This window comes from Thalassophryne amazonica, chromosome 12, assembly GCF_902500255.1.
Source record: "Thalassophryne amazonica chromosome 12, fThaAma1.1, whole genome shotgun sequence".
Lineage (NCBI taxonomy): Eukaryota > Metazoa > Chordata > Actinopteri > Batrachoidiformes > Batrachoididae > Thalassophryne > Thalassophryne amazonica.
Genome location: NC_047114.1, coordinates 12,841,875 through 12,868,972, shown reverse-complemented (window position 1 = coordinate 12,868,972; position 27,098 = coordinate 12,841,875). Strand labels below are relative to the sequence as shown.

General features: G+C 42.9%; 1 protein-coding gene and 1 long non-coding RNA gene across 2 annotated transcripts in view; one reads left to right on the top strand and one right to left on the bottom strand.

The window, feature by feature from the left end:
- The window catches only part of ranbp9 (RAN binding protein 9), a 130,456-nt gene that overhangs the window by 88,269 nt on the left and 15,089 nt on the right, over positions 1-27,098 (bottom strand). Inside the window, 1 exon segment of the mRNA XM_034182714.1 lies at positions 22,264-22,375. Coding sequence (XP_034038605.1) covers positions 22,264-22,375 — 112 coding nt within the window.
- LOC117521418 lies at positions 348-16,253 on the top strand. The gene is made up of 3 exons (XR_004563934.1): positions 348-358; positions 8,538-8,540; positions 16,114-16,253. It is a non-coding gene; the product is annotated as an uncharacterized LOC117521418 (long non-coding RNA).

The window sequence follows — 27,098 nt, the reverse complement described above, 5'->3', positions numbered from 1 at the left end:
CACTCGGGAGGAGCTCGGAGTCGAGCCGCTGCTCCTCCACGTCGAAAGGAGTCAGCTGAGGTGGCTCGGGCATCTTTTCCGGATTCCCCCTGGACACCTCGCTGGAGAGGTGTTCCCGGACACGTCCCATTGGGAGGAGGCCCTGGGGAAGACCCAGGACATGCTGGAGGGACTACATCTCTCAGCTGGCTTGGGAACGCCTTGGGGTTCCTCCGGAGGAGCTGGGGGAGCTGTGTGTGGATCGGGAGGTCTGGGCGGCTTTGCTTGAGCTGCTGCCCCCGCGACCCGACACCGGATAAAGCGGAAGAAAATGGATGGATTTTCACTCATATCCGTCTTACTAAACTGCTCTTCCTATGTTGGTGTAAACTGAACAAATTATTAGACTTCATGATTGCTGCAGACATCTATACACATTTTAAGACTTATTCAAATTGTGCTAAAAACATTAAAAATAAATTTGAAGCCAACAAGCCAGTAAATTAAGTAAAGGTAAAATCATAAATATGATGGCAATTAATTTATGCAAATTTTATACAGCAGATGCCAAACATCTGAATGGTAGTGATGGGATGAACAACACTGGTGCATCAGCACTGTGCCGAGCACACAAGAGTGAAACCACATATTGGTGCGTGTATCACTTTAAGAAGAAGGAAAAAAAAAAAAAAAAAAAAATCATGTGACCGATACAGGAACTGTGTCGTTCAGCTGTGCCAAATTGTGTTTAGGAAACAAACTATCGACATGTTGCGGATTTGTTGGATGGAGTTTTGCTGTTGGATTTTTGATTGCCCTCACCTTGTTCCACTGACTTCATGGATCGTTCAAAGACGTTTCCCCTGTCTGGAATAATTTTGATCTTTTCACGCCAAATAAGATTAGATATGTTTGTACTCCTTTACAATACTGGAAGAATAACCAGAAAACATATCCACACCTTTATCAACTCGCACTGAAATTTTTATGCTCACCATCTTCATCTGTACCCTGTGAAAGTTTTGTCTAAGACAGGGAAACTGGTGTGTAAGAGGAGAAATCGCCTTGGAGCAAAGACACTTCAGAAATCTTTGTTCCTCAATAAAAATACATAAATGAATCTATTTTTAGTCTTTTATTTTGTATGCTTTAACACTTAAGTTAACAAATTTCCATACATAAGTTACAAATTTTAACTAAATTTTATTACAGACAAATTTGCTATATTTTACAAACCAACTCAGTTTAGCATTTACACAAACAAGGTTTTAAGCAAATTTTAAACTCTTCTCATTAACACCTTAATTCGACACACAAATTGAGCACATGAAATTATGCAATGATGAGATCATATTTTAAATAGAGGACTGGCGATTAACTATTTCACAGGCTGATGTGTTTGGAGCACGTTACCTTTTCTATCTTATTTTCATTTTATTTACCTGCAATAATTTTATAACTACTGCAGGGGTCACTACTGAGCGACCAACACAGTGTCAATACAGTGTTGACACAGTTTGTGTAGTGTGTCAATACACTCCTTGAGGTATCATCATCCCATCACTACTGAATGGTCCACCATTCGGAAGATACAGACGGCTTTCGGTGGCTTTTCAGTCGTGTGACTATCTGAGAAATTGTGGACGAGATGAGCATGTCACAACATGTCCTGTGAGGCTTCAACACGGAGGCGCTTTTACTGCGGCATCAGCTTCGTGCCGATGAATTTCGCGGCAACTCTTTTCATGGCCATATCTGTCACAGTGGAATGTGCCAAAAAAGTGCTGATGTCCACATCTTCCACAATTTCTCGGATAGTCACACAAAGGTCCCGCAGCACCACAACGTTCACTTTGGAATGATCCGGTCATTTCAGTGTGTTGATGGCCGACCGGAGAGCGGCGCGTTCTCCCCTGTTGTGCAGACGTCTTTAAACCGGTTGTACCACTCCTTAACCTGTGTGATGCCCAGCGGATCGTCACCGAAAGCCGTCTGAATAATCCAAATGGTTTCCACCTGGCTGTCGCCCAGTTTCTGGCAAAAGTTGATGCAGTCGCGCTGCTCCAGTTGTTACGCCATTTTCCTTGCAAAGAAAAAACGACGAGACTCCACCCATCCACACATAAAGGCTGCTTACAAGCAAATGACGCAACCAACAGGCGTGAAAAAAATCACGCATGCGCACGAAGGTTCAAGGTTAGCTCATGCAAGCACACGTGATTCAAATCCATCAGGTTTTTGAAAAAAATAAAAAGGTCGGATACTTTACTAACAGACCTCGTATAGATGGTCAGCTGTATCGGGATCCATCCACAACCCCTTGGCTCTTCTGAGGATGTCGCAGTGTTAAGTCCATGACGGATCCTGATGGTCCGTATATAATAACCCAGGCAAATATTTCTTGTGACATATTTCTAATTGTTAATTTATATGCTCCCAACAATGACCCAACCTTTTTTCATACATTATTATTTATTATTACAGATTTCTAATTTAATGGCCAATTCTGCAGTCATCATTGGAGGGGACTTTAATGTTGCTTTAAACCCATCTTTACATCATTCCAGTTCTCCAACATCTGTAAGGCTCTCTCATGCTGCTAAAACTATAAAGGAGTATATGAATGACTTTGGTCTGTTGGATAGTTGGAAAATCAAAAATACACTGACATACACATTTTTCCCTCCGGTATATCAGTCTCATTCTAGAAATGGGTTGTTCCTCTCTAGTAATTCTATAACTACCAAAATTATTTCTAGAATTCATTCCATCACGATCAGCGTTCATGCTCCTGTGTCACTTTCTGTACAAATAGAATCCACTATTAAACCGTCTCACTCATGGTGCTTTAACACCTCACTTTTAACGGACTGTGAATTTGATAAAATCATAAGAAGAGAGTGGACAGACTTTATAGAAAGAAATGACTCTCCAAGTGTTTCTCCTTCTTTGCTTTGGGAAATAGGAAAAGCAGTAATTAGAGGGAAAATTATTTCATATTCTTTTCATAAAATAAAATGGAACAAATTAGAAAATGACCTTGAAGAAAAAATGAAACATGTAACAAATAAATATCCCGCAGACGCAAGTGATCAAACTTTGTCTGAATTAAATAATGCAAAATTCCAACTTGACAATATTCTATCGAAAAAACAGAGTTCCTCATTCAACGACTTAGATATAATAATTTCGAACATAATAATAAATCAGGTAAATTTCTGGCAAACCAATTACAACGCAATAAGGAAAAATCAAGGATAACATCTATCAGGGATCAAGCTGGAAATTATACACAGTCGCCACAGAAAATGAATCACATATTTAAGAACTACTACAGTAATCTATACTCATCAGCAAATACACCTAATCCAGTAGATATTCAGTCATTCCTCAACAATCTAAACCTACCTAATCTATCTAAAGAGCACACAGATACATTAGACACACCTGTAACTATCACAGAACTACATGCAGTTTTGAACAAAATGCCTCATGGCAGGGCTCTGGGTCCAGATGACTTTCCTCCTGAATTCCTGAAACATTTTTTGGCAGATACTAGCTCCACTATTCTTTCGGACTGTTTCAGAAATTTGGACCAAAGGTCAGATTCCCACTCATATGAATACTGTAACAATAAAACTTATACTGAACCCAGAAAAAGACCCTACTCTGACCTCTAATTACCGCCCGCTATCATGAATAAATAATGTAAAAATCATCACTAAGGCATTGGCATCCTGCTTACAAAAAATATTGCCATCAATAATACATAATAACCAAATTGGGTTTATTAAGGATCAACATTTTACCAATAACATCAGAAGGCTTCTTAATCTCATTGACAGAAGTGTAGCAATACAAAGGCAATTGTGGTGTCACTGGATGCAGAAAAGCCTTTGACAGAGTCAGCTGGAGTTTTCTTATTAGAGTCCTTCACAAATTTTGTTTTGGAGAATCATTCATTCATTGGATCTCAACTCTATATAACTCACCAAAGGCCACAGTCACAACTAACAAGATTACCTCTCAAAGTTTCATATTGCAAAGAGAGACTAGGCAAGGCTGCCCACTCTCACCACTATTATTCACAATATTTATCGAACCACTGCAATACGTCAGAATGATAACGTCAAGTGTATCAACTTTTCAATATTTGACCACAAAATTAATTTATACTACAACCCCTGGCAAAAATTATGGAATCACCGGCCTCGGAGGATGTTAATTCAGTTGTTTAATTTTGTAGGAAAAAAGCAGATCACAGACATGACACAAAACAAAAGTCATTTCAAATGGCAACTTTCTGGCTTTAAGAAACACTATAAGAAATCAAGAAAAAAAATTGTGACAGTCAGTAACGGTTACTTTTTTAGACCAAGCAGAGGGAAAAAATATGGACTCACTCAATTCTGAGGAATAAATTATGGAATCACCCTGTAAATTTTCATCCCCAAAACTAACACCTGCATCAAATCAGATCTGCTCGTTAGTCTGCATCTAAAAAGGAGTGATCACACCTTGGAGAGCTGTTGCACCAAGTGGACTGACATGAATCATGGCTCCAACACGAGAGATGTCAATTGAAACAAAGGAGAGGATTATCAAACTCTTAAAAGAGGGTAAATCATCACGCAATGTTGCAAAAGATGTTGGTTGTTCACAGTCAGCTGTGTCTAAACTCTGGACCAAATCCAAACAACATGGGAAGGTTGTTAAAGGCAAACATACTGGTAGACCAAGGAAGACATCAAAGAGTCAAGACAGAAAACTTAAAGCAATGTGTCTCAAAAATCGAAAATGCACAACAAATGGGAGGAAACTGGAGTCAACGTCTGTGACCGAACTGTAAGAAACCGCCTAAAGGAAATGGGATTTACATACAGAAAAGCTAAACGAAAGCCATCATTAACACCTAAACAGAACAAAACAAGGTTACAATGGGCTAAGGAAAAGCAATCGTGGACTGTGGATGACTGGATGAAAGTCATATTCAGTGATGAATCTCGAATCTGCATTGGGCAAGGTGATGATGCTGGAACTTTTGTTTGGTGCCGTTCCAATGAGATTTATAAAGATGACTGCCTGAAGAGAACATGTAAATTTCTACAGTCATTGATGATATGGGGCTGCATGTCAGGTAAAGTCACTGGGGAGATGGCTGTCATTACATCATCAATAAATGCACAAGTTTACGTTGATATTTTGGACACTTTTCTTATCCCATCAATTGAAAGGATGTTTGGGGATGATATCATTTTTCAAGATGATAAAGCATCTTGCCATAGAGCAAAAACTGTGAAAACATTCCTTGCAAAAAGACACATAGGGTCAATGTCATGGCCTGCAAATAGTCCGGATCTTAATCCAATTGAAAATCTTTGGTGGAAGTTGAAGAAAATGGTCCATGACAAGGGCATGAACAAGAGCTAAACCTGGACTGATTTGATTGTCAAGTCAGAATCAAATGTATTGCAAACTAAGTTCTCACATACAAGTAATTCAACCTTGTGTCACTGGTACAGAAACAACAATAATAAAAAGAAAACAGAAAAAAAAAAAATACTTATGCAAGAAGTAAATTTGCTGTTTTGAAGATAAAACCCTGGATGGAAAACCTTTCTGAATCACTTTATCACACTTTGTTTCACTGAGGCTGTGTGGTGAAGATGATCGTTGATTAAATCTCTCTCACACACATACAGTCCTTGCGGCTTATTTGAGAAAACTTTGGAAACATGAAGGCTTTCATCTGTAAAATATAGCCTTAGGCTGGGCTTACACGGTGCGAGTTTTAGCCCTTTTTCAGCTGATTTTTCACTCGTGCGAGAACTTTTTGGATCACGCCGAGTTTCAGCTTAATCATGCGCCCTGCATCGTGCAGTCTACATTGAGTAACGAGCTGCGTTTAACATCTCACGACCACCTCCCGATCGGGAATCGTATGGTCGGATGAAAATCAAACCTGTTTGATATTTTGGTCGGCTGTCGTGACTCGTGAGGGTTCCGCGCTGTTGAAGCAGCACTACAAGCGTCTACGCGCTGATTACCTTGTGCACTGTCCATGAGCAAACACCGGAGAGAAAGTCTTGTGTTTTGTTTTTTTGCGTTCCCTCGCAATAACCTAATATCATATTAAAGTTCATGCCTATCAGCACGCACAGTGAGTGGAATCAGGTGGGGGGAGACTGAACGTATATGCGCGCACAAACACACACAGCAGACAACAGGATTTACAACACACATACACACATATTATATATACATATATATACATATACATACATATATATATACACACACACACACACACACACAACAGTGTAAGTAGCAACACCTGTTATGAATGTTTTTCTTTTTTTTTTACCGCCCTCTCGTGAATCATGTTGCTGTCTTTTTTTTTTTTTCCCCCCTCATTTGCCTTGAATTTCCTTCTACAAGACTGCAGTGGGCCCCAGACACTGGGTCTAAAGCTGCACCCTTAACATTACTGGCTTTGTATCCGAGGGCTCTCTTCAAGATGGTGACCTTTCCACTCCTCAAATACTGCCTTTGATCTCTTGCCCCACTTCTCAAGTTTGAGTAAGCGAAGCAGTGAGAGATCTTTTTCTTCTTCCCAATGGACCAATTTACAATGATGCAGTTTCACTGGATTCTTTTAGCCCATTGATGGTGTTGTTGCTGGGGTCCAGGATCAGAACTATCTGGTGGATGACACAGCTGATCTGGTGGATGACCCAGCTGAATGCTGCTACAGAGGAGATGTCTCCCCGCAGCACTGGGAGAAGTTGCACCATTTTCTTCATACGCCCTGGTGCCTAGGTGCTTTGTGGAGGTTTTAGCTGGGGTTTGTTTCTTTTGAAACATCCTCATACCAAGATCTCTCCTGGCAAACCCCTTCACAGTGGGACCGAGGACACTCGAGGCTCGTGTCCAGTAGGAACTCCAACCCACCTGTCTGCTGTGTGTGCGCACGCGTGCATAGTCAGTCTCCCCCCACCTGATTTCACTCACTGTGCATGCTGATAGGCATGAAATAATTTTTTTTTTAAAAAGGAAAAAAAAAAAAAAGCTTCCGTTACGTTTTGCTTCTGGAAACACAAGCCCGACGTGTGGTTTTTGAACGTACAATGTGAGCAGTCAGATCGCATCAGAGCATCAGGCCGTACAGTGTGAGAACATGAATCATGCACTCTGAACTTTTAAATTTAATTTGTCAATAGCTACGCAGGCAGAAGGAGCTCTTTTTATTCAGTCTTTGACTTATTTTTGTTCTTTCACTGAGAGACACTGTGCTCTCTCACTCTGAGCCACAACACTGTAGCTCTGCTCGGCTCAGATGGCTGCTGGCGTGGGAGGAGAGAGCAGGCAGCAGTCCATTCAGCACAAACAGCCTGGCTAGATTAAAAAAATATCTGGGAGCATGGCGCAGTATAACGATGCTGTCATAACAGTATAATGGGGCAACGTCGTCGTTCCATTGTCTGGGAAGAACCCTGTAGTGACTTTTCTTTCTTGTGCTGCAAATCCAATTTGCAGCTCATTGGAGTACTCTTGCTGTCAAAGACTGACAATGTGTTTTTTTTCCCCCTCACGAAAATGACTGAATTGGTGGAGGAGCGCGCTTGAGTCTTCTATAGTGGGTGGCCCGTGCATGCAGGGATGGTTTGGCTGTCCGGGTGTGGACTACTGGGCCTGCTTGGGGCTTGCTTTCCGATGCTGCCTGCTGGCTCTGTGGGCTTCCGGGGCAGTTGGGTCGGGAGCTAGCCCACGCTCCCTTCCAGCTCCTCCCTTGCGGGTAGTGGATGAGCCTATGCACCGGGGGGGGGGGGGGGCTGCCTGTGGGGCCCCGGGGCTGCTGGTCCTGTTGGGGGGTGGAGGTAGTGGTGGCGGGTAATTGGGCAGTCATTGTTCCTTTTCATGTTGAGTCTGTCCACTCTGCCGTTGGTGGGCTGGGGTCCGGTGCCTGGGCGAGGGCGGTGCCTATCCCCGGAGCTCGGTGCATATGTGGCCCTCTGTGCCCCTGCCTCTCCCTCTGGGTTTGTGAGACATGCCTGTCTCCCTCTGGCTCCTTGGCTGCCCCTGCCATTCTTGGGTCTCATCTCGCACCTTGCCTGGTTTGGGGCTCGCCGGGCGGGGTGGCTCATCCATCTCCGGCTGTCTGGCCCCTATCCCCCCTGGTTGCTTTGTTCTTCCCCTGGGCTTCCGGTGCCCCTCCAGGATTGCCCACCTTCCTCCATCGCGTGGTTTCCCTGGCATCTCCGCTGGGTCTGAGGGTGGGCAGCGGGCCCGGTGTGTGTGGCACGCCCACTGCACCATGCCTCTCCCTTCCGCCGGCTACTTGGGGTTGGGCCTCACGTTACACTCTTTTAGTGCACTTCATCAGCTTAGTACATAGGTGTCAAACTGATTCCAAGAAGGGCCAAGAGGGTGCAGGTTTTCTTTGTAACCACTAACTCCACCAGGTGATTTCACTGATGAACATCACTTTGTGCAGATAGGAAGAGTTCATCAGTGAACTCGAATCAGTTTGACACCTATGGCTTAGTACATGCACTAAGCTGGTGGGTTTTAAGTAGCACATTATAGGGTTCATAAGGATTTGCAGTCAGGTGTTGTGGCTGGGTTTTTGCAGGGCAGTCTGTGGCGCAGCTGTGGGCTGCAGCCTCTCACAGTGATCTCCATCCACCTCTCCTGCCATTTAAATGCACATTATTTTCAACACATTTTGGAAACACACTCACTAATTTAGAGTCGGGGTCACTAGGCGGTAGCGGGTTTGCAGGGCAGGCTTTGGTGAAGTGGTGTGCCACAGCCTCCCATTGCAGTCTGCCACCTGTCGGCTCCTGCCCTGCTTTTAATGCAACACTATCTTTGCTCACTTAGGGGGGGTCACACACATCAGGGGTGATTAATTATAACAACTAGGGTGTGGTTGGTAAGTAAGTTGAGTGTGGCATCTGGGGTTGGCCCCAGGTGGCTGGGGATGTCTGGGGCTCTGGGGTGGGGGGAGTCTGCTTTGCCGGTTCTGCCGTGGTCTCGGGGTTCTACTGTAGGGCTTGTGGGGACCAGGGTCCCGCGGGCCATTGGGGGGGGGGGGTGCGGGCGTTGGCACTGGGGAGTGGACAGCTGCTGGGGGGTTGGGGGCCGTGGTCTCCATGGGGTGTTGCCCTGCCTCACTTGGGCAGTCTCGATCTTGGGATTTGGTGTTTGGGGAGTCTTGGGTGATGGGGGAGCCTCATGTGCTTACTGGCCCGAGGGATTGGATCTCGCCTCTTGTCTGGGGGCCGGAACCCACCCTCGTATGGCTCAGTGGTCCCTGAACGCGTTTTGGGTTCGGCTGCAATGGCTCCTTTGGCCCCCGCTTCCTGTGTTTCCGTGGGGTGTGCATTCTGGGACTGCCAGGCTGTTCCCCTGCTGGTTCGTCGGACTGCCCCAGGGGCTGCGCTTTCTGGCCTCTATGCCCTTCAGCTGCCCTTTTGCTTCCGATTTCTGTTGGGGCCCTGCATCTTGGACCCATTTCCATCTGTTGCGTGCAGTTGGGCATATGGCTTCTGACTTGCCAGAGTGGTCCACATCATATGGTAAGGTTCTGTACTTTTGTCTTGGCCCAACACACCAGCCACAGTAGTGATCGGATATTTAGCTGTGATCTGGGTCTCTGTGTGTGGATGGTTGTGTGTTTGTGGCTGTCACCACAATTCACAAAACATAACACTCAAGCGTTCAGGAACTGAGGACACTAATTGTTGAAGCTTTGTAGGTGGAATTCTTTCCCATTCTTGTTTGATGTATGACTTCAGTTGTACAACAGTCTAGGAACTCCGTTGTCGTATTTTTGCGCTTCATAATGCGCCACACATTTTCAATGGGTGACAGATCTGGACTGCAGACAGGCCAATCTAGTACCCACGCTCTTACTACGAAGCCACGCTGTTGTAACGCATGCAGAATGTGACTTGGCATTTTCTTGCTGAAATAAGCAGGGGCGCCCCTGAAAAAGACGTTGCTTGGATGGCAGCATGTGTTGGTCCAAAACCTCGGTGTACCGTTCAGCACTAATGGTGCCATCAGATGTGTAAGTTGCCCATGCCATGGGCACTAACACACCCCCATACATCACAGATGCTGGCTTTTGAACTTTGCATTGGCAACAATCTGGATGGCCTTGTTCCTCTTTAGTCCAGAGGACACAACGTCCATGATTTCCAAAAACAATTTGAAATGTCGACTCATCAGACCACAGCACACTTTTCCACTTTGCGTCTGTCCATTTCAAATGAGCTTGGGCCCAGAGAAGGGAGCGGCATTTCTGGATGTTGTTGATGTATGGCTTTTGCTTTGCATGGTAGAGTTTTAACTTGAGAGATCCTTTACACAATGATGTTGGTTTTTAACGCAGTGACGCCTGAGGGATCGAAGGTCACGGGCATTCAATGTTGGTTTTCGGCCTTGCCGCTTACGTGTAGAAAGTTCTTCTGATTATATTATGGACTGTAGATGATAGAATCCCTAAATTTCTTGCAATTAAACATTGAGAAACATTGTTCTTTAACTGTTGGACTATTTTTTCACACAGTTGTTCCCAAAGTGGTGATCCTCGCCCCATCTTTACTTGTGAACGGCTGAGCCTTTTGGGGATGCTCCTTTTACACCCAACCATGACACTCAAAATCAGTGTCCTCAGTTCCCAAATGCTTATTGAGTGTTGTTTGAAAGAAAGGTAATGTAACACAGTGGTAAACATAACACTGTCCCAACTTTTTTGAAACGTGTTGCAGGCATCCATTTCAAAATGAGAAAATATTTGCACAAAAACAAAGTTTATTAGTTTGATAATTAAATATCTTGTCTTTGTGGTGTATTCAACTGAATATAGGTTGAAGAGGATTTGCAAATCATTGTATTCTGTTTTTATTTACATTTTACAGAATGTCCCAACTCCATTGGAATTGGTTCCGCTTCCGGGACACAAGGAGATGGCAGCCTAGTCCATAGCCCGCTGACCAAAAGTATTAATTTAACCCCCAAAAAGTCAAATATCAAAAGAAAAAACAAATAGAGCGCTACTGGAGGGGGAAAAGATGGCTTTGAAACAAAAAGGCAGAAAGACAACTCAGACAACAATGAAAGAAGCCCATGTTCTGCCGCACGAGGATAACGAGGCTAGCTTTAGCCCGGCTAGCCCAAAAGATAAAACACCCGAAGCTAATGAGGAAGAAGTAGTGACTAAAAGGACAATTCTGAACCAACTTCGAGAATACAGGCAAGAGCTTAGGACTCCGACGAGGGTGGTCGCATCTCCTCCACTCTCCCTTATCTCTGTTTTTTGTTCTCTGCCTTTAACATTCAAGTCCCTACTTCACCAGACTGTGAATTCCTCAAATTATATTGGATTCTGGATCTATTGGACTACTATTGGATTAACCATGGAATTGATCAGCTGTTCTCTGAACGCTATTGACACCATTTTTTCTACAAGAACGTCAGGACCGGGGGATCCTACCTGCCCAGATGGAACGTATCCTGCGGGCTGTGTCCTCGACTACTGGGGGTCTTGGCGCCTTTCTCCATTGAGGACATCAAGGTTTTATTAATTTTTGGTCTCATGGTAGCAGGGCTGGTACTTTTTGGCTTATGTGCTGCCCTGATCTACCGGAAAATTGGCAAGACGGCAGCATCAAGAACCACGGCCCCTCGCTTGTCCGTCATGATTAACGAGGTTGGCAAGGCAGTGCATTCTCAGACTGTGTTGACTCTTGAACTCAGACGCAAATTGGATGACATCTTGGAGCTGATGCGTGCCTTGCAGTTGAAGCTGAAGGTTTCGGAGGCCGGTGAATATTCTTAATTCATAATTGGGAATATTCTTAATTCATAATTGGGATTTGGTTGTTCAAGTGGAACTGTTCAAAGTGTTTTTCACTGCTCAACCACAACATTCCAGGCTCATCTAGCCTCAAGGACAAATTGCCCAATGTTTTCCTCCAGAGGAATGACTTCAGGCTCTGGTGAGATTATTCGGCTCCTTCTTATCTCAACCCACAAAGACAATAAACTGACAGACTTACACATGGACAAGACTGAAGCATGCTCCATTTTTCCCTTTACCTCCCTTCCTGCTCCCCCATCACTTACCCCATCCCAGCCACCGCTCATGCCACCCCTTCCCCCTCCGGGGGCTGCGCAGTTTTTAAGCTGCGGCAGGTCCCCGTTCCGCCCAAGCTAGCAGCGGCACGGCTCCAGTTGCAGCGGCCTTCACCCACTTTACCTCAATTCGGATGACGGACTGCTTCAAGTTTAGTACACATAAACAATGTCAAATGTATATGTGTTGTCTTTAATTTAGATGTGTGCCATTATTACGGTAAACAAGTAATAATTGTGGATTAATTGCTGTATCTTGTCTGAGGTAACGGAGTGTAAACGTAATTGCCCTTTTTTGGGATCAATAACGTTGTCTGGAGTCTGAAAGATTAAGTCAAGAGTTGGTGAAGCCGAAAAAAAGAATCGGGAACAATGAGAAGAAGTTACAAGCAATGGAGGAGGTGCTAACCAATATGCTGGGGAGACAGGAGCAGCTACAAGAGAAGCTTACAGAATATCAATCACAATCGAGGAGAGCAAATGAAAGAATTTATGGTGTTCCAGAAGGCATGGAGAAAAATCCCAAAGACATGATTACATTCCTAGAAAAAAATACTCAAAGAAAACCTCGGCATCCCCGCAGCTACAGACATGCAGACAGCGAGCACACAGGGCATTTGGCCCCCCTCCTCCTCCGAACGCTAAGCCAAGATCCATCCTTATTAAGTTCCTGAGTTTTAGAATGAAAGAAGTGATCCATTTGGCATGGCAGAAAAAAGGTTTTAATTTGGTTGGCCATAAAATAAGCATCGACCATGATTACGCTCCAGCCGTGTTGGAGAGGCGGAAAGAGTACGCGGATGTAAGACGTGCTCTAAAGGAAAACAAGATACGCTCCCAGACCCTTTACCCAGCCCGCCTGAGAGTGCATTACGAGGACGGCCAGACGACATACGAGACGGTGGAAGACGCGACGGCGGACATAGCGAGAAGGGGCATTCCTGTGAAAGTGATCGAGCAACTCGCATCCCTGTGGGAGAGAGTGCAGCGAAGAGCGTGGCAGCCAGCGCGGAGCAGGAGGAACAACGCAGCCAAGCTTCAAAGACAAGCTACAAGCCTTCAGGCGCACACAAGCAGACAATACTGGTTAAGAGGTCTGGAATAAAGTAAGTGAAGGTTGCCATACAGTTTAAAAGCTAAAAAAAAAAAATATATATATATATATATATATAATAACAACAACAACAACTAGCCAATTTAAATGAGAGTGTTATGAACACTGGTCTAGTTCTGGGACAGATAAGGGAAAGTGGACTGCTGACATGATTGTCATTACAGTGGAGGGCCCTCTGTTCCCACTGGGGAAGGAGGCTTCCCCTCAAATCAGCACCGGGTCAATGGGAAGACCCATTGGTTGGAAGTTGGGAGGGAAAGTTCTGTCTTATGTTCATTGTTGTATTTGGTTGGTGGCATTTAAATGTTCAGTTTTTTGTTTTTTCTTTTTTCTTTTGAGAGTATTTGCAGGACACTTGAAACAGAGAGAAGAAAGCAACATCTTTTGACTATGCAAGGAGGACCAATTGAAATAGTTTCCTTTAATGTAAACAAAGTTCTCAATCCTATTAAGAGAAGCAAAATTTTAGCAAAATTGAAACAGGAGAAGGCACAAGTGGCCTTCCTTCAAGAAACACACCTGAGTCAATCAGAACATGAAAAATTAAAAAGACAGGGATTTAAACATGCTTTCTCCTCTTCTTTCAAAATGGGGCATAAAAGGGGGGCTGCCATATTAATTTCAAGTTCAGTTAACTATGAGCATTTGACACAGGAAAAACACGCTAGACATAACTTTCATAAATGTCTATATACCACTAGGAAGTGACTGGTCACTATATAAACACATTTTTGACCTAATGGTTAACTCTCGGGGTGTCGTCGTGTGTGGAGGAGACTTCAATATTAGATTAACCAAATTGGATGTGTCAAGTGGTATTAACAGGGAAAACTCAATTAAAAAAGTAACTTCATTGATGAAAGAATTAGGAATTATCGATGTTTGGAGGGATTTACACCCTAAAAGGAAGGATTATACAAGGTCTGTTAGAAAAGTATCGTACCTTTTTATTTTTTTCAAAAACCTGATGGATTTGAATCATGTGTGCTTGCATGAGCCAACCTTGAACCTTCGTGCCCATGCGTGATTTTTTTCACGCCTGTCGGTTGCTTGTAAGCAGCCTTTGTGTAAGGATGGGTGGAGTCTCTCGTCGGATTTTCTTTGCAAGGAAATGGCGGAACGACTGGAGCAGCGCGACTGCATCAAATTTTTGAAGAAACTGGGCGACAGCCAGGTGGAAACCATTTGGATTATTCAGACGGCTTTCGGTGACGATCCTCTGGGCATCACACAGATTAAGGAGCAGTACAACCGGTTTAAAGATGTCTGCACAACGGTGGAGAGCGAGCCGCACTCCGGACGGCATCAACATACTGAAACGACCGGATCATTTCCAAAGTGAACGCTGTGATGATGTCGGACCGTCGTGTGACTATCAGAGAAATTGCGTTAGAGGTGGACATCAGCACTTTTTCGGCACATTCCACTGTGAAAGAAGATTTTGCCATGAAAAGAGCGGCGGTGAAATTCATGGGCACGAAGCTGATGGCGCAGCAACAGCGCCTCCGTGATGAAGCCTCACAGGACATGTTGGGACATGTCCAACTTCCACCATTCAGAAGATTCAGACCGCTTTTGGTGGCTTTTCAGTCGTGTGACTATCCGAGAAATTGTGGACGAGCTGGACATGTCAATAGCAACTCGACTGTAAAAGAGGAAATTAAACAAATACAAACTCAAATCGATGATATCTATACGCTAGAAACCCAGAAAAAAATGGTCTTCTTAAGACAAAAATATTACGAAATTGGGAGCAAGTCAACCAAACTCTTGGCGTACAAACTACATAAACAGAGAATGGAAAGCACGATTTATAAAATAAAACACCCACACACAGGGCTAGTTGAAAACAAACTCGAAAAAATTTAAGAACGTTTTGAATTATTTTATAGAAATTTTTACTCTCAACAACAAACTTCTAGTGAGTCACAAATTGATGATTTTCTTGCATCCTTGAACCTTCCAGAACTAACAGGGGTACAAAATGATAAACTAATGCAGGCAATAACAATTAAAGAAATCCACATAGCAATTTCTAAACATAAAACTGGAAAAACCCCTGGGTCTGATAGCTATACATCTGAGAGGTACAAGATCTTTAAAGAGGAGTTATCTCCGATCCTACTAAAGACATTCAACTGGATTATGAAGAATGGTAGAATACCCCCATCATGGAAAGATGCAGTGATCTCCATTATTCCAAATGAGGGCAAGGACAGAGAAATTTGTGGCAGTTACAGACCAATCAGTGTACTTAATTTAGACTATAAATTGTTTACAGCAATAATGGCATGCAGACTTGAAAATTACTTACCAGACCTGATTAATTAGGTCCAATGTGGCTTTATCCAAGGTAGACAACATAAGACGTTCATTACATATCATACTGAACCCCTCGGCCAGATATTAAGACAGACTAAGCAGATTAAAGGTATTACTATAGGCGGAGAGGAACAAAAGGTTGCAATGTTTGTTGACGATGTGTTGGTCTTTCTGGGGGAGCCTGGGGAATCATTTGTTCAGCTAATGTCCCTTTTGACTGATTTTGGAAATTTGTCCGGCTATAAATTGAACATATCAAAGACACAGGTGATGACTATAAACTACTCAGCATCAACCTACCTACAAGAAAGGTTCCATCATAATTGGGAATCAGATTCCCTGAATTACTTGGGTATAACCCTCACTAGGGACATATCCATGCTTTCAAAAGCTAATTATGACCCTCTTTCCTTAGCAATAAAATCAGACCTAAATAGATGGAATCTGGTCCCTTCCTCGATTTAAATTCAAGGATAATGTCAATAAAAATGAATGTCGTTCTGAGACTACTTTATTTATTTAGAACTTTACCTACTGAAGTAAATGAAGTGCAGTTTGGGGAGTGGGACAAGTGGATCTCCCGGTTTATATGGCAGGGGAAGAAACCAAGGATTCACCACTCAGTGTTATAACTCCGTAAAGAAAAAGGAGGTGTGATGCTCCCATGTTTACAATATTATTACTTTGCTGCGCAGATCATGTAACCCATACATGAAAGCTAAATGGAAAACAATAGAATTTAATTCCTGTCCTGAATTCTCACTACAAGCTGCCATAGCTGACAGGAAACTAGCAAACAGATTAAGAGGGGAGGGGCTATGTGTAGAACATACACTGAAAATATGGTACAAAGTAGTCAAAGGAGGTAAATTGGAAAATATGCTAAAAATCTTCAGATGGTGTGCAAATGACACTGATTTCAAACCCAACTTAAATGATGGACGATTCAAATTATGGACAAAAAAAAAACGGACTAACAACTTTTCATTCTTTTACACACAAGGAAATACTCCACAGCTTTCAGTCACTACAAATAAACAATGGTTTGGGGGGGGGAATGATGTCTTCAGATTCCTACAGATGTGAGACTATTTTAACAAATCAATGCAACATTGCAAAACTTACACCAGAAGAGTATGATTTCTATGAAATTATTAAAGCGTTGTACGAGGGCTCCCTGAAAAAAGCTATCTCCAAGTTATATACGCCGCTCCTAAATGCTAAAAATGACAATACTCTTCACATTAAGAAAAAATGGAAAATGGAAGCGGGAGTAGCTATATCTAATGATAACTGGGAGAAAATTTGTAGTTTCCAGTGGTATTCCACAAGTTCACTATCCTGGAGAGAGCACTGCTGGAAAAATCTAATAAGATTTTTTAGAACACCCCTGCAGAGTAAATATAAAAATTTAAATGCAGAATGTTGGAGAAAATGCGGCTCTCTAGAAGCAGACCATTTCCATGTGTTTTGGTCTTGCCCGGTTTTAAATCAATACTGGTCTGGAATCCATAAGGCTCTGAAAGATGTCTTCAAGGTTCAAATTAATGATTTTATAAGCCTATATTTTGGTTTGATTGCAACTGTTGAAGGTGGAGGGGATGTGAGGCTGCTCCATGCTCTTCTAGCAGCCAGTAAAAAAAACAAACAAAAAAAAAAAAATCAATTACACGAAAATGGTTAAATCCAACCAACATTAGAAGACTGGTTTAACACTTTTAGAAATATTTAAATTGGAAAAATTGACATTTTCCTTAAGAACCCAGAAAATTTTTTTTTATAAAATTTGGAGGGAGTGGATCAGGTTCATATCCCCATATAGAAGTGATTTTATATAATGTTTGAATCCTGGTGGTATTGAAACTCTGTATCAATCTCCAGAAACTGTAATAAGATGACTGGATATAGTTCTTTCTGTATATGTAAAAAAAAAAAGTATCTGCAATTCTCAGTTAAAGCCACAATGTTGTTTTGTTCATTTATTCAAAAATGTTAAAGTAAGAAAAGGACTATCTTGCATGTTTAAACAGATTGTAATGAATGCATCCTTTTCAATAAAAAAAAGTGAATGGGACCAAAAAAAAAAAAAAAAAGGAATTGGGATTGTACTCTGGACAAACGTAGGGCAGAAATACTGCTACAGCTATATTAAAAGTGGTGAATTATCTTTATATAAAGCCTCTACCCACCGCAGCCTTGACATGTGCTGTTTGAAATGCTGCAGACTCGAAATTGTTTTTATATATATATATATATATACATATACATACATATATACATACACACATATATATACATACACACATATATATACATACATATATATACACACACACACACTGAACAAAAATATGACACACAGTGTATTCAGTGTGATTGTACAATGTTAATGTCTAGTGCACGATGATTGCATGCCACAGACTTTACACATTATAATATTACCTTTGCGCACCCATAACAGGATGCGGGGGGGAGTAATCGAAGGCACAATCAGGACATGCCGACACAATCAGACTTCTCCAAATGCTGGTGGGTTGCCATTTCAAATGCTATTTGTGGAAGCAGTGATGCAGCAGTACGGCCGCTGTACAAATATTCTCCAGTTCAAATGCAGCACCATAGTAGTGTGCCTGTTCTCTACATTCGTGCTGGCCGTGCCAATATGGCGCATTTTCCTAAGTGCCACACAAATGCTGTCCAAGGAATTTGAATGCAGCTCGAATTGCATGAATGACGTTCCTACGGCACTAAGAATGCGGTATGACTCCAACTCAAACTGCCGTTTGTAGGTTTTTCAACATGAGCAACACACGAATGTGCCACATTTTGTAAGAATGCTGTACGAGGCGTTTGAGTGCAGTTCAAATGAAGCACGAACAGCAGGAATTTTGTGCAATTTGTGTGAATGTCGTGTCCAATTTGTGCCAGGAGTATTAGAAATGTCCAAGAATTTGAGGAATTCTAGGATTCTTCTTAGAATCATGTCACTAGGACCTACTTTTACCCTTAGGATGCTTTGTGGAAACGAACACTGGATATTTTTGTGAGGACAACAGTTTCTAGGTTTTATCATACACCATGTTTCAGTAGGAAATCCATGCACGTCTTTGTACTTGAGGCCCCAGGTTACTGTCAATTACAAGAGAACGCAGTACCAACACACGGTAGCTACTGGGAATGCTCACAGCGGTACTGTGTGCACTCCATGTGCTAATGTCTCTGGTTATAACAAGACATTACTAATCTGTGAAAAACTAAACTTCTGAAAAACTGTCTAATGTTGTGGCTACCTTGGTCCCTTCCCATCTGTCTTTTTTGTGTGTTGTTCGTCTGTTTCCCCTCCAGGTGGTGCACAAGTAGAGCTGAGGTACCATTTTCGCACTTGAGAATCATGCTCTCCTCGCACCTCTGACTCATCTGTGTATGATGATCAGCGGTGTACTTAAATCCCAGCTTTTAGCTCATCTGTGCCAGAATCTGAGAGCAGCTTGAGACCAGATACTAGCCTGATACCAGAACCTACCAAGAAATTTCACAGCATGAATTCTGAGCTTCTGCAGCTTCTCTTCAAGGTAAGCTGGCCGCTCTATTTCCCGTAATAGAGTTCTCTGACCTTTGATGTTTCCAGACGCCTTCCTGTGCTGGCTTCCATGCCACAACATCCACTCATTCCTGTATGCTGCCATTCCAGTTTAGGAGTGCTCAGCTGTGCAGCTGTTCACCTGCTGTCTGCCGCCAGAGCGCCCCACTCTGTCTCCATCAGCCAAGTTCCTGTTCATCTGATTTCCTGAAATCTCGTTCTCAACAAGCTCCTGCCTTCAAACAAACTTCTGCTTATTCCTGAACTGTATTGAACTGAGTGCTGACCTAATAAGAACTTTCGAGTCATTCCTGAAGCTAAGCTGAAATCCAGCTAATATGAACTGCATCATAGCCACACTGCTGCTTTATTGCATTACTGACCTCTGAATAATTCCTGAACTAAGCAACAGTGCTGAACTCAGCATTTTCTGATATTGAGCCTCCTATGTTATGAGTGCATTCACTCACTCTGGTCTCCTCAGAATGTACCTCCGTCCTCAGCTCTGTTTGCGGCCACCTGGCTCCGGTCCCTGTCCTGGATTCCAACCAGTTCCTACTCCACAAGCCTGGTTCCATTTGCAATGCAGCTCCCAGCTTCCACCGCCCAGAGCGGGCCTTGTCTTCACTCTCCAGGCTTACTCATCCAGTTATTTACTTCTGTTGCACATTTATTGTGAATAAATCTCCTTTTGTTCAGTCCTGTTCTCATCATTGCTCCCAGCATTTGGGTCCATTGCCTGTTTGGTTTGGCTGCGCCTGAACCCCTAACCATAATGCCGCGTTCACACCAGACAACACACGACACCAAAAATTTGTGTCCCTCGCCTGGCGATGGATGCACCACCATCACCCGGTGTCACATTGCGTGGCTTAGACTTTTGTGGCGCCACAACGCGTCCTTCCACAGGGATTACATGGCAACCTGTCGCCGCCGGTGCTCACGTGTCATCTGGTGTGAATGCGACATAACACTAATACTGAAGAGTGTGGCATGCCTTTAAGATGAGATATACTTTATTGATCTCACAGTGGAGAAATTATATTTACACTCCAGTTACCTCAGACAGCAATTAGTCCACAATTATTACTTGTTTACCGTAATAATGGCACACATCAGAATTAAAGAACGCACATACACATTTGACATTGTTTATGTGCACTAAGTTTGAAGAAGTCCGTTATCCGAATTGAGGCAAGTGGGTGAAGGCCACGCAGCAACCCTGAGATGCGCCGCCGTCAGCTTGGGGGGAAGAACAGGGGCTGCAGCTAAAACTGCACCGCCCCCGCAGAAGGGGGAAGGAGTGACGTGAGCAGACGCCGGAGTGGGGAGTGTTGATGGGGGACAGGAGGGGGTGGGGGGAGGGAATGGAGCATGCTTCAGTCCTGTGAAAAGCAGTTTATTGTCTTTGTGAGTTGAGATAAGAAACAGCCAAATGATCCCCAGGCTGTAGAAATTCCTATGGAGGGAAAACAGTCGGGCAATTTGACCTTCAGGCTTGATAAGCCTGTAGTGTTACGGTTTGAGCAGTGAAAAACACTTAAGAGTTCCACTTGAGCAACCAAATCCCAATTATGAATTAAGAATATTCCCAATTATGAATTAAGAATATTTGCCGGCCTCTGAAATCTTCAACTTCAACTGCAAGGCACGCATCTGCTCCAAGATGTCATCCAATTTGCGTCAGAGTTCAAGAGTCATCGCAGTCTGAGAATGCACTGCCTTGCCAACCTCGTTAATCATGACGGACAAGTGAGGAGCCGTGGTTCTTGATACCGCCATCTTGCCAATTTTCCGGTAGATCAGGGCAGCACATAAGCCAAAAAGTACCAGCCCTGCTACCATAAGACCAAAACTGAATAAATCCTCGACGTCCTCAACAGAGAAAGGCGCCAAGCATGCCACACGCCAGGAACTCCAGGAGTCGACAACATAGCCCGCAGGATACGTTCCATCTGGACAGGTAGGATCCCTGACCTTCTTGTAGAAAAAAAAAAACGGTGTCAATAGCGTTCAGAGACCAGCTGATCAATTCCATGGTTAATCCAATAGTAGTCCAATAGATCCAGCATCCAATATAATTTGAGGAATTCACAGGCTGGTGAAGTAGGGACCTTCAAGTCCCTACTTCACCTACTTGAAGGTCCCTGTAATGACGCCTTTAATGGGAATATGGATGTTATATTTCCAGAAGAGACTTGGAGACCAGTAAACAGTGAATCCATGAACACACCATCCTGCACACACTGCTCACTCTGGTGTGTGAAATCACTCTGCTCCAAAACAGAAAATCTGAATTGGATTTTAATTTTAGCCTTTAGCTGTAACCTGGCATTAAAGTGACTGTGGAGCCCAATCCACATTCAAGGAGAAGCTATTCATTTTAAGTTGCAGTAACAAAATAAAAAAATCCAAAGCCATCTGTAAATTTTAATTAAAAGAAGCATATTACCCCTGTCTACACAAATTACATCAGATAATCACTTATGTGGATCATAATTTAATTTTCCAGATCACTCACTACATTCTACAACACCAGTATTATCCAAGATTGGGTATGTAATTGTTTTTTTTGAGCTACAGAAGTGAACAACCGAGTGTCAGAAATCGGCAGTGGGAGATCTGCTAAACACGTGTCAAACTCACAACTACTATGTGACACACACATATCATCATGGAAAACAGGCAGAGAGGGTATCCCCAGAAAGCCCCGTTTCCACCTCAAATTCTATAAAGTTTGGCATTCGTAGCTAAACTAATCATGAAATGAGAAGTATTTCTGGCTCCCCTTTTATCTCATTTTATCTTGCATTTAAGATTACTTGTAATCTTAAATGCTTTATACATGGGTTATCATTGTGACTGTGACTGACAGAGAAGCACACTGGAGCTTTGACAACGCAACCTCACAATCAAGTCAGTGATCGGATGGATACAAGCCTGTGCACGTGCACTGATCAGTCACACGTGGGCAATATCTCGTACAGAAAATAGAGTGGAGAGTGCATCTTTACAATAAACACTCCCAATCCCAATGGAGCTGGAGAAAGAAAAAAAAAAAGATAAAACACACACACACCCACATACGAACAGTAAATATGTTACAGAGGCTGTGTGTTCTTACCCATCTCGACCTTTGCTGATGATTTTCACCTCGAAGTAGTAAACGCCACAAGCAGCTGGGATGGGGTGGGTGGCCCGTACAGAAGCCGCATCTTTAGGGGTTTTCCCATGACCTTTAGGTGAGATAAATAATACATTTAAATGACTGTAACTAACTCTATGGCAGATAGATAACAGGCCTGGGAGCTGGCTACAAAAAAAAGCATTTCCTTAAAATGAGCAGCCTTAAAGCCCTGGTCCTACCAAATAATGATGGATGATTAATGAGCTCCCCAGCATGTTTTTTTTTTTTTGTTTGTCTGTACGAGAGGAGGTATTCAACAATCATGGGAGAATAGTGACAGAGGTTCTTGAGCCCCTTTCACATTGGCGTATTCGTAGAGCTGCTCATTGTGGTGTATCGTCTACGCTGAGTTGAGCAGCTCTCCGCACACTTTTAGCAGCTCTACTTTGAGTTTTTACTCCCTAAGCAGCAGTATGTTGAGGGCTACGCACGTAGGACAGAAGAAATTAAACATGTTTCATTTTCTTCAGCATGGAGCGCTGGACATAGTTTTAAGCAGGTCTGCGCAGCACAGCGCAGCACAGCATTACTGCATGCAAGTCTGTGTGATGCTGCGCTTCTGTACACAACCAAAAACTGAGTGCGTCAGCTGGAGAACATGAGAACATGATCACACAGCCCACAGCACCTGTGTGTTCAGAACAGGGAATCGAACCTCAACTCAGAAATCCAGAAACACAACAGAAACAGCAGGTCGTCTCTTTCTCTGTGTTTCTGATCAAACCTGTGACTTTAAAATAAAAGCGCACTCGCTGCATGTCCGTGCACTCATCAAACACCCTGATCATGGCAGTAATGCAACTGTAAAAAACCTCACGATACAGTCCACTGTTTTCCAAGTGCAGTGATGTGTTCTGCATAGCCGGCAGGAGTGAACTGGGTTTAAACAGCAGCAAGATACACGCGACTGTGTGCACACATTAAAAAGCGCAGCTGCAAGTATGAAACGAACACGGAAAAAGGCTGAGTACGCGCGCATTTCGGGCATATTTAAATGAAACACAACGCTGCAATACGCAGTTCTACGAATACGCCGATGTGAAAGGGGCTTTAGAGGCAGAATATTCAGTTAATGAGGCTCATCTCTGAGCGTGGTGTTAATTTCAGGAAGTTCAAAATTTAACAACAACAGCATGGGGCAGTTTGTGTACGGGGTAATACTCAGGCCTTGCTCTCACTGCCTCCAATGCGCTTACTGAGTCTGCGGGCTCGGTAAGCGCCACAGCAGGCCACTCACACCGCCCCCCTCACACCACCCCCGTCTTCTGTGCAGAGCTGCGGCCAACTCCGGCAACAGGTCTGTAGACTACGCTCACTGTTTTGATGTGGAGAGCTCCGGCAGCCCGCAAGGATAGACTTCTGGCGGAAAAATCTGCAGTGCCTCAGGGTCTCGGTAACAGCAGCCGCAGAGCTCCGTGGCCACTGACAGAGGTTTGTATCTTTTTAATGACATGGATTCTCTGCGAGTCCCCCATTCGTACCCTGCAACGGTAACACCAGAGGCAGTGTGAGCGAGGGGGAACGAGGATTATAGAGGCATGTGGTGGTGAGAATGAGGCTGTTAAAAGCCCATTATCCGAGAACCTGGCAGCTACAAGGACTGGACAGGCTACTTTTGACAGGCTCAGCCCTCTTGTACAGTACAATTCCACTGCTTTGTGAGGCAGACACTGTATATAAAATATTAAAATATTAAAAAATTATTTTGTAGCGTATTAATCATTTTCTAATCAGAGCTTGGACGTTGAAAACACCTGTAATCGCATCTGGAATCGGAGGACTGTTTCATCTGGACCCTTTTTCCCCCCTCTCTGTCTCCTGTGCTGAGGTGGAAAATGTATTTCGAACAGCTTAAAGGGTATTTGTAATGTTTAATAGCTTGGTAAAAGAGTTGCATGTTCATTCCTAGCTGTCAAAGTATATTTATGATAGATTTAACACTGCACACTGACTGGCAATTCAAGACGATCATTTAAGCAAAACGCCAGTGAGTGATTTTGCAGTCACATGTGGAGACGAGCCATTCGAGGCTGGACATGGCTGAAATGACAGGTCAGTCATGACTCACTAGAAGCTGATACCTGGCACATGTGAGGTACAGAGAGGCACATAAAGGCGCCTTAGGAGCAGATATGTGACGGCTTAAAACGTGGATCATTCTTTGAATAATCGCTGACACACCCATGCATGTCTCATTCGGTGAGACCAAGGCTTAACTCTCATGAAAACCACGTGTTGGGGTTGTTGTGGTCTTCAATACTAAAGAACATCTGTCCTAAGTAGTTTCCCTGCTGCTTCCATGATTTCTTGTATCTCTCACAAAAATGGATAAAGGTTTTTCTACACTATGACAATAATGTATCTCAGAAAAATGGCTATATTTGTCATCAATGGTTAGAGTAGCCCCCTCTGGTTACACTCCTGAAAAAAAGACTTTACACACCATGTGAAAGCAGATGTCGTACATTCTGTAAACAAAAATGATGTTTAGAGAGAAGAAACTTGTTTATTTATTGCTTTTCCCATTGCATTTTTTGGATGTTTCACACCTGCATATTTCTCTAAGCATTGTTTAATCAACAGTCCAACTCACAGCTTAAGAATTGGCTGTGACCATTTTTGTTTTGGGCTCTTCTTGGTTGTCCATTTGGCTGCTCCCGTTTTTTGTGTTCAGGGTCGCCACAGTGGATACAACCAGATTCGCATTGATATTTGGCACAGGTTTTACGCCGGATGCCCTTCCTGACGCAACTCCAGTGTTACCTGGAGAAACACACACAGCCGCTGGTGTTCCAAAGAGGTCTCCTATCCAAGTACTAACCAGGTCCCGCACTGCTTAGCTTCTGAGATCTGACGGGATCAGGCTTACACAGAGCAGATCGACTGTTTTGGGTTCTTCTTAATTGTGATAAAATCTATTTTAGACAAGCAATGTTTCTAAATGACTTTCCAATAAAATGTATTGGTAAGTGCATCCAGGAGAACTACAAAAGCTTGTGGGAGTTGTCAAGTCAACAAAAAAGCTATTTGTGACCATAAATTTGAATAATATACACAAAAATTCTTCAAGGCCATTGACAATTTTCATTATATTCTGTTCAGACTATATTGTAAGTCAAGGCCCTGTCACACCTTGACAATTTATCCAGCATATGTCAATCATATTAAAAAAGGCTGCCATAAGTCTAATAAGTTATGGGTAAGTTTTTTTATAAGTTAAGAACACGGTGAAACACGCTGAAGCTTCCTGATGTACGTCCTAATACACCAAGCTCCTCAAAAAATTTTGGGCATGCTGAAAATTGTCAATGCATGCAAGCATGTGACTCATACGTCCTGCACATGCTGGACATAAGTTGTAGGTAAGTTATGTGATTGTTGGCATGCGTTTCTTGCAATTTCCTCATACGTTTAAATACGCCCATTAATGCTTGCCACTGATTGGTTGAAACCTGCGGTCCCCCTGCAGATCGACTGTTTCATTCACACACAGAGTAAATCTGACCTGTTCATTTCAGTCAAATTCACCATTACAGACGGACATGAATTCACATAAAGCTCCTGATTTTTGAAAATGACATCTGAACATACTTTAATTCGTGGCTGGAAATGCAACTTCCTCTGTTTTTCTGCTGCAGGTGCGTTTGTCAGAGGATGCAAGTGTCGCATGCTCTGAATACACAGAAGTGCTGTGATGATTTAAACTTTTAAAGCACCGTCGATGTTGGCATGATAATCATACGATCTGATCAATTGATCAGGGTGATCACACCTGATTAATGCACTGTTTAAACATTTAAAGCGCCGTCACTACTGGTGATCACCACACTGACAAATCGCATAGCACTTCATTCAGATCACACCTATTCACGGTCGACTGGTGCTTTAAAAGTTTAAATCATTACAGCGTTTCATTATTCAGCTCTGATGACATGATCAGGTCCACTGCTCAGAAGCAGCCGGCACTTTAAACATTTAAAGAGAGGGCACTTCATTCATTCATGCCAGTGTTTACCACAGCCAGTTGACTCATCAGTCAAAGTCAACTTTATTGTCAAATATGCTATACATGCTTGTATATGCTATACATGCCTTCCCCCTAAATGATAAAGACAGCAGAGCGTACAATAAGAATGACTGGAACCATTTTGAAAAGAGCCTGACTGATATGGCCAATATTCTTGACCGATATCAATCAATTTTATTTATATAGCGCCAAATCACAACAAACAGTTGCACCAAGGCGCTTTATATTGTAAGGCAAGGCCATACAATATACTATTGATATGAGCCTTTCACAAATATAGTGGTAGGGTAAGTGTATCTATTAAGCCCATGTACCATTTAAGCTCAATTTCAACTTTGATGTCAATTTTCAAAAAAGGAAAATATATATTTTGCCATCCATTACTTCATCCAATCAAATGGTTTGTTACTACTATGACATTTTTTTATTGCAGACAAATCACATTTTCCATTCAATACATTTCCTAAAGAATACAGTCTCAGGACCCCTTGAGTAGAAGACAACCAAAAACTTCAGTGTTTTGGGACCTGTCAGATTTAATTCCTTTTCAGCAATTTCAGCCACATCTTTAGTACATTACTATTATGTCAAATAAGAGGTAAATACTCATTTTGATTTATACATAAATAGTATTTTACCAAATTATACGACTTCCCTTCAAATGGAAGGATGAGTTTTATGAACTACATTGCTAATCTCATGTTAACATGCCTAGCCCTGTTAGCATGCCACAAGAGCTAAGGTT